Below are 14,648 nucleotides of genomic sequence, written 5' to 3'. Positions count from 1 at the left end.
GTTAGGGATATACATACCCTGAGGGAGGAAAGCTAATTTATTAATTGTAAAGAAGAGAAGTGTACTTAATTCTATACCTGTCTCACAAGAAAAAAAGAAACAGTGGAATGGAGAGACAGGAAAAAGGAGATGGAAGAGAGAGAGAGAGAGAGAGAGAGAGAGGGCGAGAGAGAAAGATAGAGAGGGGGAAAGGAAGAGACTTTCCATATTTTGAATATTTCAACCTCTGAACGATGTCTCAAATATTTGTTTATATTTTTGTCTTATTTACAAATTTCACATCAAATGTTATGGTTCCATGAGCGGGTAAGTAGGTAAAGGTTAATAAACTCGCAAAATGATAATATAGTCTAATCCCCATTCTTCCGTGTCTTAAGGGCGTGTTTCGCTGCCGTAACAAGAATTACCGGCAACAACTGAAACCAGAAAGCATGTTTCTTTGAACTTACAGGAAATTGTTTAAAAAACAAATGCAGGTAAACTTCCTCAAAAACAAACAGGCATCACTGAAGAAAACTATTTTCAGCACGAGATTAAAAAGTCGAAGCACAAAAATAAAATTCGTAATTGCTTTGAGTTAAGGAATAGTTTAAGAATACTTGTTTGATTTCCACGTTCGCATTTTATCTATATGCATATATTTAAGCTTTAAATATGATTTTAGTTTTTTTCAGCTTATTCAATTTTGAGCTGGAGATAACAAAACTTGAAGTAAAAAAATAAAACTTGCAATTATTTATTTAAGGTTCATATTCCCAGTGAAAAACAGGGACGGATCTAGAGCAAAATCGTGGGGCCCAATGTGACAAGGGTACCAATGAGCAAAATCTTGGGGCGGGGGGGGGATCAATGCAACAAAGGTGCCAATAATTGACCAAATTGACAAATTTATTCTAAAAGAGAATGAAAAAAGAGAAAAAAAAAACATGGAAAGAGGGTGCCAGAAAAAAACTCAAGGGGCACAGGGCCCCACCCTCCTTGGATCCGCCGGTGGTTAAACATGCCACTTTTCAACAAGTCTACAGCTCTATCTTGGAACAATGATGATTCCATCACCAGACTCACTAGTTTCATATCTATCCTTTGACTGAGCCAGAATTATGATATTTCTCAAAAATTTTCCTTAGAGGAAGATTTTAACATAAAAAACAGATTCTCAGTATAAAAAATACAAAGCAATTTCCAAAAATATAGTGCGGCAGAGATAAAAATAGCTGAAAAAAACAGCAACAATTTCCGTACGACTGTAGAAAATTATCATGCTAATAGCCTCCACAGCAAACAAATACCTTAGAAAAAAAATTATATTGCTCTTCAACTCTCTGATAGCTTGTAACATGATCTGTTACACGCTCCCAGAGTTTACAAGAAGCTGCCACACGTTTGTTCATCTTCAAAAAGAATGTTAGGAAATTACTAGCTTATAACTGAGCTTTTTCATTGTTTTTTTTTTTTTTTATGGTCCTCCCTGGAGTTAATGTTTCTGGATTGGGCTTGGTGTTACTTGAGCTGATGAAATAATGCAATACTGTCCTGCCTAGCTTGGCATTTTGGTTGTTTTTTAGGTGGCCGACAGGATTTTGTACTTCGTTTATATTTTTAATATTTCGTATATTAGCACATTACATTTTTGGCTGGCATTTTTTTTTCTCCTCTGTTCTTTCCTGGCCATGGAGCCTTACGAGGGAGCCTATAATAAAGATGAGTTCTTGAGTTGTTATTAATTTATATTATCACATTACTGTGAAGTAGAAATACAATCTAATCTTGCGATTAAACATTTTTTATGCCTGTTTTAAACCTCTAAATTCAGTTCCAAATTTTTTTTGATAAATAAGGGTTCTCTTTTACATTTCACTATATGTCTACAAATTGTAGGAAACAATTTTTGTGGATCGACATATAACTTTCCACTTTTTACATAAAAAAAATGGTTGTTAGGAGCAAAGAATATAGATAACTTGTAAGAGTGGAGAAAAAAATTAGCGCCAAGGCTAGAGCCTTTGGACTTTTTACTTATTTTTTCTGTTTTATATCAAGCAAAATTAGTATAATTAGTGTAACTGACAAAATAAGAGTAGCAATAATTGTCTGGTCTCCATTTCTGAGAAAAATACAATTACACAGCTTGAAGAAAGTGTCAAGAAACGCCATACACTATCTGACATTGGTGCCAGTTCCTAGTTTTATAAGTTATCTATTCTTTTCATTTAGAGCACATAGAAAAGACAACAAAATAGGTAACAGATGAAAAGTCTTACGTCAAAGACAACTTCGCTCTTCTTTCTTCCATTCCTCATGTTATGATTTGGATCTGGAGCAAGGACTAACTCATCCCTATCAATTAATGGAGATGTGCCATTTCCTGAATTCTCTTTAGCATCGGAGGGCTGAATATCTTCATCCATGTCGCTTTCTTTACTGTTTGTTCGTGAAAGTTTATCCTTTTCTGCCTTTTCAATTTTCTGTCGGCCATACTACAAGAAACGAATTATAATCTAAATTGACTTTCAGTTTTAATCCGTATTATTCTTTTTTTTTTTGCCTAGTTCGCCATTTTTTATTTCAAGAAACTTTTAATAAAAACAACATAGAGATAGACAGACGGAGCCCATTCTTCCAACGTTTTGAGAGCGCACGTGTGCGAAGAACAAGCTGACTTTTTTTTTTACCGCATATCCTAAACCATATATCCACATATCCTAAACCATACTGATAACGTCAACATACTGAGACAATCTCTAATCAAGGAGGCACACTCGTGCCTCTTTAAAGAGGCGAACCACGACAATGTTAAGCGATCTTCGTTCCAGTGGTCACAGAGGGATGGGGAGGGATGCATTTCGTAGCCCGAACTCCAACTAAGAAACCTGCCAAATTTCATCCCCCTCCGACTCTTCCTTCATGGGGAAAATCTGGCCGAAAGTTTCGACCACCCAACCCCACCCCACCCCCCTTTAACGTTGTCCGATCGGGCTGAAGTTCACAAGTTAAGGTCCCCTAGGGCCCAGGAGCTTATCCGCGAAATTTCAGCTCGATCCGATAACTCCTTCCCTGTTTTTCAGAAACCACACATAGCCACTTTATGTTCATGTTCTTTTTTTTCGCCACGCCTACAGGTCACAGCCGACATCGGATCTGGGTGTACGAAGACTCATTCGACGCGGAATTCTCCGAGTAATTTTGCTTGAAAGTTTCGTCGAAAAATCTTAACCCCCCGATTTTCTAGCTTAGAAAAACCCCATTTCCCCATAAGAGCCCATGTTAAGTTTTTTGTTGTTAAAAGTTACGAATTTCAACATTCAAGTACATCAAAATGATCAGCTCGACATGGTGAGACTGACTGAAAGCTTCAAAAAATTCTGTCTTAATCCGTAAAATTTTTATTTGAGAAAAATGACAGAAACCCTTTTTTTCTGCCACGCCTACAGGTCACAGCCGACATCGGATCTGGGTGTACGAAGACTCATTCGACGCGGAATTCTCCGAGTAATTTTCCTGGAAAGTTTCGTCGGAAAATCTTAACGCCCCGATTTTCTAGCTTAGAAAAACCCATTTCCCCATAAGAGCCCATGTTAATTTTTGAAATTCTTAAAAGTTATATTTATACACATGCAGGTATTTCGACTTCAAACATGCCCGGTTAGCTCAGTCGGTAGAGCGTGGGACTTTTAATCCTAAGGTCAAGGGTTCAAGTCCCTTATCGGGCGGTTTTTTTTCACAAAATATGAAAAAAACTTCGTTTTCTTAAAGAGTTAAAGAGGCTGCGTCCCAAAGTCGAACCTTAAAACGTACAGGAATTAGGAGAGGCAGTCCTAATTCCTGTACGAGGAGTACAGGAATTATTAAATTACATCCACCATGGATTGCAGAAAAACGTACAGAAATAATATGAAAAAAACTTCGTTTTCTTAAAGAGTTAAAGGGGCTGCGTCCCAAAGTCGAACCTTAAAACGTAGAGGAATTAGGAGAGGCAGTAGGGGGGCTGCCGCCCCCCAAACCCCCCGCTTTTAAAGACTCTTTTGTACAGGTTTTTTGTTTTGTTAATTAAAAGAGGGCCTTTCCGAAGCCAAGAGCGGGGGGTTAGGGGGGCGGCAGCCCCCAACAACAAAAAACCTGTACAAAAGAGTCTTTAAAAGCGGGGGGTCAACTATTTTTTAATAGTTGAAATATATTGACTATTTCAGACTGTTCGCTCGAAATTTCAGCCCTTTTTGCGTCCAAAATTATTACATCGTGGCACAAAATGCCAGAGATTAGGATACGGTTGTGGCAGATTTTTCTTTTATACTTACAGAGATCACTAAAACTTTTGATTTCTCCTTGATTAGCTCCTTTCCCAGTATTCTATGACTACTGGTTCAATAGTCATCCCTAGGGAAAAAAGCAAACAAACAATAACAAATAAATGCTCCAAATAATAAAAAAGGATAAAAAAGGACAAAAAAATAGAACATACGTGACAATCCTTTTCTGTAAAAAACGTTATTTCGTATCTGTATAAATACACACCAAGGTAGTGATAATTGAAATTGATGGTGCAATTCCAATCAAGATCACAGCCTTTCCTGGGGGCTGTTTGACCCCTTTCTCAAAATTGTTGGTATTTTCTTATGTTAATACTCTTGATGGATAAATTTATATAGATTAATTTTAAACAAATGGAATCCGTATCATAGCAGGCAACTCTGATGTATGTATTGTTTTCAAAATTCAATTTTTTAGAGTTCCCGTTTTACCAACTGCCTAGAATCGCTCTTTACTTACAAACCACGGGAATGGTTTACTAATATTTTAAATATTATATTAACGAAACTAGTTCTAGCCAAAGAGTCCAAATATAGCTCCTTTATCTTTCTAATCGTTTATCGTGTAAGCAAACAATGAGAACAAACTAGAAGAGTCAATCTAATTACCTCACTATAAGGATCAAAGTAAAATGACTCTTCAAAACAGGAAGCATTGAATTTACGCATTACCTTTTTTACTTCAATTCTGAAGGGTTCTTATCAGATTATTATTATATGAGGGCCAGAACATATCGGCCTACAGTCTTTGTTAATAACTTTTTAAAAGCCAACCCAAAGACATTGCAAATAACACGCAGGGCTGCCACTGGTAGCATAAAAGTACTATTTTTGCACTATTAGATTATGTATAGCACAGTAGCACGTGTTCAGGGTTGGCATCTGCTGTGCGAAGGTGTTATTTTAGCACTATTGCAGTTAATTTTTTGACTGTAGCACTGAAAATGGTTGTGTAGCACACAAATTTGGGCAATTTTAGTACTAATGGAAGTGAACGTGGTGGCAATCCTGGTAACATGTGAATGTTTTTATTTTTTCAGTAGAGCGTAGAAAGTATTAAAAAAATTTTCAAAGACGCAACGAGTATTTTAGAAAAAATCAAGAATATTTAAGCAAAATACGAAAGCCAAAAAAAAACACAAATACACGAAGAAGCAAATTTAACGATAAGTGGAAATCCTAAACGGGCAAAGGATACTCAATATTCCTCACCAGTCTCTTCCTTTTCGCAAGCTTGAAGTGAAAAAACAGAATAATTATATATAGGTACAAAGAACCGTGCTTCGCAAAAAGAGAGCAGTTCTTTAGGTAATACGTACACATAAATTTTGCCAATGTCCCTAAAGAACAGTATTTGAAATTCGGATTTAACACCCTTTCTCCAGCAACAGCAAAATGTTGCAAACAAAAGTTCTGTCATCTAATGGGTACATAAAGATAATTAGATGGACACCCAGAGAATTTTAAAAATTCAAAATAGAACTCTGGCTTATTTGGAGAAATCCTCTACTCTCTCACCTATATTCGCCAATGCAGAGGATATTAGGGAATATAAAGAGGACAAGACAATTTGCTACTTAGACTTCGAAGGAAAATAGAATCTTTAAGAATCCAAAAGGAGTTTTTTAGAGGAACAGTGAGCAGTCAAAAAAGGAAGACTTTGCACAAAGAAACTCTTTTCAAAAAATACCTGATTATTATGAGTCTTTGAAATTGTAGCAAGTACTTAAGCCATTAAAGTGCCATAAAACGACAGAACAAAATTTCATTTTCAAAATATGTTAAAATTTAATGTTGTTTCAAATTTACCATGTGTTGACTCATACCTAATGTTGCATTTCACAGAACTGACAGTATGTTGTTTTCTCATGCTTTCAATAAATATCAGCATACATCAATACCAATTTGAAAAATAGGATTTTTTGGGGGGATTGTATTTTTTTCTATTCTTTTTCTTTTCCTCTCTTTGGTAATCTTTAACTACATAAGACCCACAAAAGCTAGCCTTTTGGATGTTCAATTTTGTCAGTACTTCCTATGTTTTAGTACGAATAAGCAAAGGATTGAAGAAGCAAAACAAATAGGAGCCCATAATCAACAGTAAAACAAATTAGTTTCTTCTTATATCAGCAATTGGAAGAGTATGCAATGACAAAGCCCTGTTTAGTTGCGCCTCCACGCCTGAGTACTGTACCATTTTACTTCCCTTAGCCAACAGTACATGAACATTCTAATTTGTCATTGAACCTCCTTTACACGCCCAAAAGAATAAGGTCCATACCTACAATATGGGGGGAGGTTGTATGCGGTGCTCTTGGAAGCACAACCTAAACCCAAACTGCGGTTTTAGTGCAAAATTGGTCAGAAAAGATCCCTTTAAAATAAAATGCTCCCCAGCTTCACATCTACAAGCCGTACTCTTAAGATCCCCACTCAGAAAAAAAAGAAATTAATTTTTGCTTCGTAGAGGAGCTGAAGCTGAAATCTTTGATAGACTTACGCAAAAAAATCTAAGGTCTACAAAAAAATAAACATCAATAATTATTTTACCATCCTTAGAAATTAATATTGTCAAGCCCTTTGTGAGGGTCCCTTAGCTCAATCTATAAACTTACCTCAAAAAGCCACAACAAAAATTCGATATATCTTCTACGGAATCCTGTAGTCCATCCAAAGGAGGTAATTAAGACCAAAAACGAAATAACCAGGACAAAGGGAATCAAAACAATTCCAGCGACAGTTAGCAGTACTGTATCTAATGAAACCATTCTGTCACTGGCAGCTAAAAGAAAGAGACAACATGAGCAAAATTGAATGAACACTGATTCAACTAAAGAGTGGCGAAAACATTGTTTGTCAATAACCCCTTGCAGAATCCCTCCCGCCCCCTGAAAATTCTCGACCATGAAAATTCTCCACCCTGGATATTCCCCTCCCATGCAGACAATTAGACCCCATAGACAATCATCCCTGAAAAATTCTCCCAAATGTAAATTTGGGCAGACAAAAAGGAAGGTGATAAATAAAAATAATAAAGGAAGGATTCAGGAATACTCTAGGCTACCAATAACCCAAGATACAAGCTGAATATATAGTGTATAATGTGCTTTTATATTTTTGTTTCTTTTCATTTTTTTTTGTGTTTTTATGGACTGCGGGTTGAGTTATGATAGCAGATAAAGGTAAAGGCTTTAGAAAATAATTTACTTGCTTATTTGAAACAAAGAGTTCTGTTCAGCTTAAATTTTCTTTGTTCTGACTTTAAGAGTTCAGCTCTATGTTATTGAAGTTAAATAGTGCAAAAAATGCCCCTTAAGGTAATTCAGACACAAAAACTTTCTGATGTATACCTAGTGGACATGTTCTTGATTGCAAAGGGGAACTGGTATTATGTACTATAGATGTTAGTACCAGACCAAGTCCAATGGAAGTACATACTCATACTTCTTTGTCACAGCCTGTATCTCTGTGCACTTCCATCAGACCAACCCTTCTGCAAACTAATTTCATATTTATAAATTATTTTTTTTAGCCTTTATCTTTTGCAGCTATAATAACTGAGCCCACAAAAACACACAAAAAAGGAATTAAAAGGAACAGAAAATAAAAGTATATTCTACACCAAGTATTCTGCATATATATATATATATATATATATATATATATATATATATATGTCATAACTTCCCTTTACCTTTTCCTTTTTTAAAAATGTGGGGAGGGTTTCCTGGGGACAACTGTTAGCAAGAGAAATTACCCTAGAACCACCAAAACCTTCTAAGATAAGGAAGGTCTATGAACAAAAACATACCTCAAGACATTTTTTCTGGGTTGGCAGACAATTAGTTTTTGAGCAGTGAAATAGGGAGGGAGAGGGCTTGGGAGTCAGAGCACCTCCTTTAAAATATAACAATTTTTTTTAAATATAATAGCTCACAAGGGGTAGTCCTCCATCGAAATATGTCTAAAGGACCCTCTCTGCTTCCTTCGTTTTATATTTCTCTTACAAAAGGTGTCTCAAAAGAAAGGTTACATTTAAAGAGCTATCAGCACATGCTCAACAAATTGGAGGAGAATGAACATTATGGTCACTGCTTACTTGACCTTTAGGAATTCAGCTAATATACGGCACTTTTTGTGAGCAGATCCTGCATTCTTTGTGCAAGAATTTTCCAGAAATGAGAATTTGATGACTGCAGCCCAAGTTCTCACATGCTGCAAGTTGTGCAAAAGCGCAATTTAAATTAAGTATTTAATTGTTGGGGGAAAACACATTAATACTCTGAAAATTACAGGTATAAAACACTGCAACTACCCATATTTTATCTTACAGAAAAGTGTGCAATATTAAAAACCAGAAATAACATAAATGACAAAAAAAACAAAGCTTAGAGCTGATTGAAATCTAAAAATGTAGTATATGTAAAATGATCAATTTAGAAATTGGTAAAATATAGAAGTTGAAGTGTAAAAGGCTCATTTGGCACCTTATTGGAGATTAGAAATTAAGGCAGGTAGGTGCAATTGTGAGGGTTGCATCATCAGAAAAGGAACCATGACGTTCAGAAATAGCATAAACAGTGGGTATTACTTTAATATTATTAGCATATTCCTTTAGATATGGTCAAACACATCAAATTTATCAACAGGGAATTTGAATAGCTATATAGAAGGAATCAAACTATAGTACAAACTGGATTATCCTGTCTGAATTCATGATTATCCTGACTACCAGCCCTAATCAAATGACTACATTTTTAAGTCATATCTATGATACATGGAAAAGTTCAAACTACTATTACCTACCCAAAACCTGCTGTTACTTGCTCTACATACTTTGTTACTGTATTTTTTTAGTTGCCTATTGAACTCTACTGTAACATCAGGAGCAAAACTCCAGCATTTTTGTCAGGGGGAGGGGGTAAGAGGGATCCATATCTCGATAGCCAAGGGGCATAGGATATATAATATTTTATTCTCCATATTATTGGGGAGGGGCAACTGCCCCCCCAAACAATGATCCTGTTTGACATGTTACTATGAAATTTCAATCCATTTTTTTTTTTGTTATTGTTAGTTATACATTATAAGTTCAATTGTCATATCATGTCTGTACTTAAAAGCATTGAAACATAAGAAAGTGGTGTTATTGCTTTGAGGCAAAATAAATATTATTGATTTACTAAAAGAAGGAGAAACTAGTCATAAGTTACCTGATAAGCATGGTTTAGGTACATCTACAAGTAACCAATATTAAGAAGAATACCAAGTCAATTTTAAAGTACATTAGCAAATTAGATAGTGAGGATAGGAGTAAACATCATCAAATGGTAAAAAAAAAAGGTGCAAAAGAAGCTCTTGATTACCAAACACCAAATTATGATTACCAAACATATTAAAATGATTTTAAACATATTAAATATTGATTACCAAACATATTAAAATGATGTATTGTTTTGATCATTTTTTTTACAACATTATGTTTTGTCATTAATTTATTTTAGACATTTATAATAATAACCTGGCATTAAGAATTATGCTAAAATACGTACAAAAAAAATACCTTTTCTGTGCATTTAATTATCTGGATGTATGCTGACTACACTTAGCCTCATAATCAAATTTCTACTAGAATAAAATAAAATTAAGGTAATAGAACATGTAGGACTGAATCCAGGGTCTAAGATGTACCCAAGGAAGGGGTTGCCAAGCTACTATCTGTACACTTTTCTTATTTCAAGGATTTAAAAGATTGCATAGAGGAAATGTGTCAATTCTGACGAAAAAATACCTTCATTTGAGTTTAAAACTTATCTTAAGTCACAAGTCCAACAATATAAGGTGGTGCTGAGCATCAACAAAATCTTGCTAGTGGTGTTTTGAGGGTATGATGTAACATCCAAGTTTAGCATTCAATATTCACCGAGTCTTGATCAACTTCTTTCTTGAAGGCTTCTCTGGATTGAGACTAGATGGCTTCTGACAGGTTTTTCCAGAGTGAGACAGAATGGACTGAGAAAAGATTTTGCTCTTGCTTGGTGCAATAAGGACCTGCACCTAAGGGGTGGGGGTACTCCCTCACCTAAGTTCCAAGGTGTTGGTGTGCATTGTCAACACCCTGGAAGTCCTAACTATTTACCTTGGAAATTTAGCTTAGGTGTCTGTATTTGTTGGCACACTGGATGATTTTGTTGGCACAATCTTTATATCCCCCTCTAAACTTAAAACCCCAGCTGCACTCCTGGCAGCAGCTTGCTAGTTTGTCCTCTTGTGGTATTTGAGAGGGACAATGTTGCTCTTCTTTGAACACTCCGGTGCATTCACATTCATTTTATAGCTGAAAGAGGCTAGGTTCATGTCAAAGTCCAAATGAGGGCAGATCATGGTTTTACAAAAAAAATTATCACATACAGCTTCCTGGTGGTAAATATTTGTCTCATGAACTCAGTGGTTCCATTTTCTTTTGCAACCTGAGCTTGTATATTATCACAAAACTTCAATTTAGTCAAAACTAGCCTCAGGACCTTCTCCTTACCAACTACCTTGGGCTGGGCATTAACTGAACAATATGGATGTTTGGGATTGTTATGCCCAAGAGGTATGACTTTGCATTTGCAGCATGGAACTGTAGGCACCAATCCAACGACCAGTTGAATAGGTGGTTCAATTTTCTTGTATGTTCATCTGGTTTATATTGTCTTGGGCCAGTCCTAGAAGTTTGAAAGCATCTGCATAAAGTACCAAAGGAGTCTTCAGGATGGTTGTAGAGTTGTTAATTAACATACTCAATAATGTAGGAACTAGGATGGCCCACTGAGCTACTCCACTCTTGACTGGTTGCAATTCAGAAAAGACAGCATTACAATTACAGTTGTACACCAACATCCTCCCCCTGCCAGTTAGAAAGGCTTCTATCCAAGCTACTATATCTTTGTGCAATTCATATGACTTTAATTTCAAAATCCTTCAATTTCCTTTAATGTTATTACAAGCCTTTCAAGCCATTTTTTATATCCTCTTTAAATGTAACTTGCATGGTCACTGGCACTGGAATTAATTGCTCTGGCAGAAGGGGTGGTGTGTTGATTGTGGTTAGTGCAGAGAAAGTGGTACTAAAGCTGGAGTTCAAAAAAAAAATTACTTTTCTTGTGTATCTGAAGCTTTTTTTGCCATCTTCTCTCATTAGGTCTGGGAATATGAATTCCATTGGGATCTGGGATGTTTCATGAATTTGTCTCATTGCACATTTTGGTGTATTTGCTTTTTTTGTTGTGTGCTCAGCCTTGGAGTTTATTTGTTATTGTGGTACCAATCAATGCCCAGGGGCCCAATACTTGCTTATTGCCTTTTTGCTACTTGTTGTTTGTTTATAGTCAGTTTGTAATGGGACAAGACTAGTGCTTATTCCATATTTTTTGCTTAAAACAAATATCTCTTCAGGATTGGTTAGCTACTGAGACATGGCACCAAAATGTGTTTGTGTCTAGTTTTGAGTCAGCTGCATTCACCTCTTTATGGTTCTTAGCAAACTCCTAAGTAAAATTTATTAATCTCTTTCTATGTTCTTGCTATCACAAACCTTTGAAGCCCTTTTTATTTCATCTTTAAAATTAACTGGTATGGCCACTGGCTCTGGGAATAATTGCTCTGACAGAAGGGGTGGTGTGATGGTTGTGGATAGGGCAGAGCAAGTGGTACTAAAGCTGTAGTTCAAGAAAAGTGCTTTTCTTTGCTATCTGAAGCTTTTGTACCATTTTCCCTAAATAGGTCTGCAATGTCTCGTCAGAATAAGTTAGCTACTAAAACATGTCATCAAAATATCTTGGGATCTAGTTTTGAGTCAGCTTCAATCACCTCATCAGGGTCCCTATCCACCTTCCAATTGAAATTTCTAAGTCTCTTTCTATGTTTCTTGAACCTCTCAGGGTGGTATTCACATATATCTTTTATTTTTTGGGCTAATGGTCTTTTCTTTTTGTTATTGTTCTTTCAACTTCTTTGAAGTATTTTAGATGGTAGAGACCAATATTTGCAGGGTTTTTTTCTTTTCAAAATGTAAAATTATATTTTTAATTTAGGAAAAGCCTTTGATAGGGTTTAACATTTTAGTGAAATAGCAGGAGCCACATTTTCAAAACAAAAGACTATGAAAAAGAGATTCAAAATTCAGGTAAAACATTTTTTTTTTGTCAGAGTTCAGATGGGTCTAGACCTGTCATGTACACATTTTCTAGGCCTTAGAAAGAAACAAGAGCTAAGAGTTCATATGGCACTAGTGACAAGGCTAGAAGAGCCAAGAGCTCATATGGCATGAGTTCTAGCAAAATTCTAAGAATCAATAGACTGATTTAAAAGAAAAATCAGAGGCTTAATGCTGGTCAGAAATTAAACAGAGCTCTGAAACATGAGGTCCTTTTAAATATAAAAATTCATTAAGATCCAATCACCCATTCATACATTGATACCTCATTTTTTCCTCTCCCTTTACCCCCCAGATGGTCAAATTGGAGAAAACGACTTTATCAAGTCAATTTGTGCAGGTACCTGACATACCTACCAATTTTGTTGTCCTAGCGTGTCCAGAATCACCAAACTCGCAAAAGTACTGGACCCCCCTAGCTCCCCCAAAGAGAGCAGATCCAGTTATTTCAAACATGCATCTATGACATTTGCTGATTCTACCCACAAAGGTTCACCCTGATCTCTTCACTATATGCATTTTCCAAGATTTCTGGTTTCCCCCTCCAACTCCCCGCAATGTAACCGGATCTGGTCGGTATTTAAAAAAAGAGCTCTGAGACATGAATTCCTTCTAAATATCAAATTTCATTAAGATCCAGTCACCTGTTCATAAGTTAAAAATACCTCTATTTTTCTGAATTAACACACCCCCCCCCCAACTCCCCCAAAGAGAGCGGATATAGTCCGGTTATGTCAATCACATATCTAGGACTTGTGCTTATTCTCCCCACCAAGTTTCACCCTGATCTCTCCACTCTAAGCATATTCCAAGATTTCCTGCCCCCACCAGCTTCCCCCAATGACACTGGATCAGGTCGGGATATAAGATAAGAGGTCCAAGCTAAGAGATCCTTCTAAATATCAAATTTTATTAGGATCCAATCACTTGTTCATAAGTTAAAAATACCTCATTTTTTTAATTTTTCCAAATTAACCCCCCCCCCAACTCCCCCAAAGAGAGCAGATCTGTTCCGGTTATGTCATTCATGTATCTAAGACTGGTGCTTAATTTTCCCACTAACTTTCATCCTGATCCCTCCACTATAAGCGTTTTCCAAGATTTCAGGTTTCCCTCTCCAACTCCCCCCAATGTCACCAGATCTTGTCGGGATTTTAAATAAAAGCTCTGAGACACAGTATCCTTCTAAACATCGAATTTCATTAAGATCCAATCACTCATTTGTAAATTAAAAATATCTCGTTTTTTTCTAATTTTTCCAAATTACCCCCCCCCAACTCCCCCAAAGAGAGCGGATTCATTCCAGAAATTTTTATCACGTATCTAGGACTTGTGCTTATTTTTCCCACCAAGATTTATCTTGATCCCTCCACTCTAAGTGTTTTCCAAGATTTCAGGTTTCCCCCTCCAACTCCCCCCAATGTCACCAGATCAAGTCGAGATTTAAAATAAGAGCTCTGAGACACGATATCCTTCTAAATATCAAATTTCATTAAGATCTGATCAACTGTTTGTAAGTTAAAGATACCTCATTTTTTCTAATTTTTCCAAATTAACCATCCCCCACCCCCCCCCCCTCCCCCAGATGGTCAAATCGGGGAAACGACTATTTCTAATTTAATCTGGTCTGGTCCCTGATAAACCTGCCAATTTTCATCTTCTTAGCTTATCTGGAAATGCCCAAACTAGCAAAACCAGGACAGACTGACAGACCAACAGAAACTGTGATTGCTATATGTCACTTGGTAAATACCAAGTGCCATAAAAAAAACAAATTTGGCAATATTCTCATTACTGAGCAGTGAAGCAGAGGAACATACCATTCAATGCCTGTTTCCAAATATAATAATCACTTTAATCAGAAATTCAATTTTGAGCCATTAATGGACCCTTAAAGACAACACCTTATTCTCTTATTTTTACTATGTAAAAGGGTTAAAATATTGGTTAAACTTATTCTTTGATTATAATTCTATTTCCTTAATGTTATAGGCCTATAATTCACAGGCATTGATATATCATGGTCTGATTGAATAAATCTTTTAAAAATTGCTGTGTTTACTTTTAGCCATTACTATGACTCTTGTTTAAACCCATGTGCCCATAAACTGAATTGACTGTGGCAAAACTCAGAACCAAAA

General features: G+C 36.1%; 1 protein-coding gene across 4 annotated transcripts in view; it reads right to left on the bottom strand.

The window, feature by feature from the left end:
- The window catches only part of LOC136030069 (glycerol-3-phosphate acyltransferase 3-like), an 84,127-nt gene that overhangs the window by 63,857 nt on the left and 5,622 nt on the right, over nucleotides 1–14,648 (bottom strand). For all 4 annotated transcript variants that reach the window (XM_065708702.1, XM_065708701.1, XM_065708704.1 and 1 more), the window contains exons 2-3: nucleotides 6,923–7,089; nucleotides 2,262–2,477 (exon numbers count right to left, since the gene is read on the bottom strand). In XM_065708702.1, the coding sequence (XP_065564774.1) occupies nucleotides 2,262–2,477; nucleotides 6,923–7,075 (369 nt within the window). In that variant the 5' untranslated portion in view covers nucleotides 7,076–7,089. The remainder of the gene's footprint in view (nucleotides 1–2,261; nucleotides 2,478–6,922; nucleotides 7,090–14,648) is intronic.

This window comes from Artemia franciscana, chromosome 8 (assembly GCF_032884065.1).
Source record: "Artemia franciscana chromosome 8, ASM3288406v1, whole genome shotgun sequence".
Classification (NCBI taxonomy): domain Eukaryota; kingdom Metazoa; phylum Arthropoda; class Branchiopoda; order Anostraca; family Artemiidae; genus Artemia; species Artemia franciscana.
Note: the sequence above shows the minus strand (reverse complement) of the source record. Positions and strands in the feature narration are given on the sequence as shown.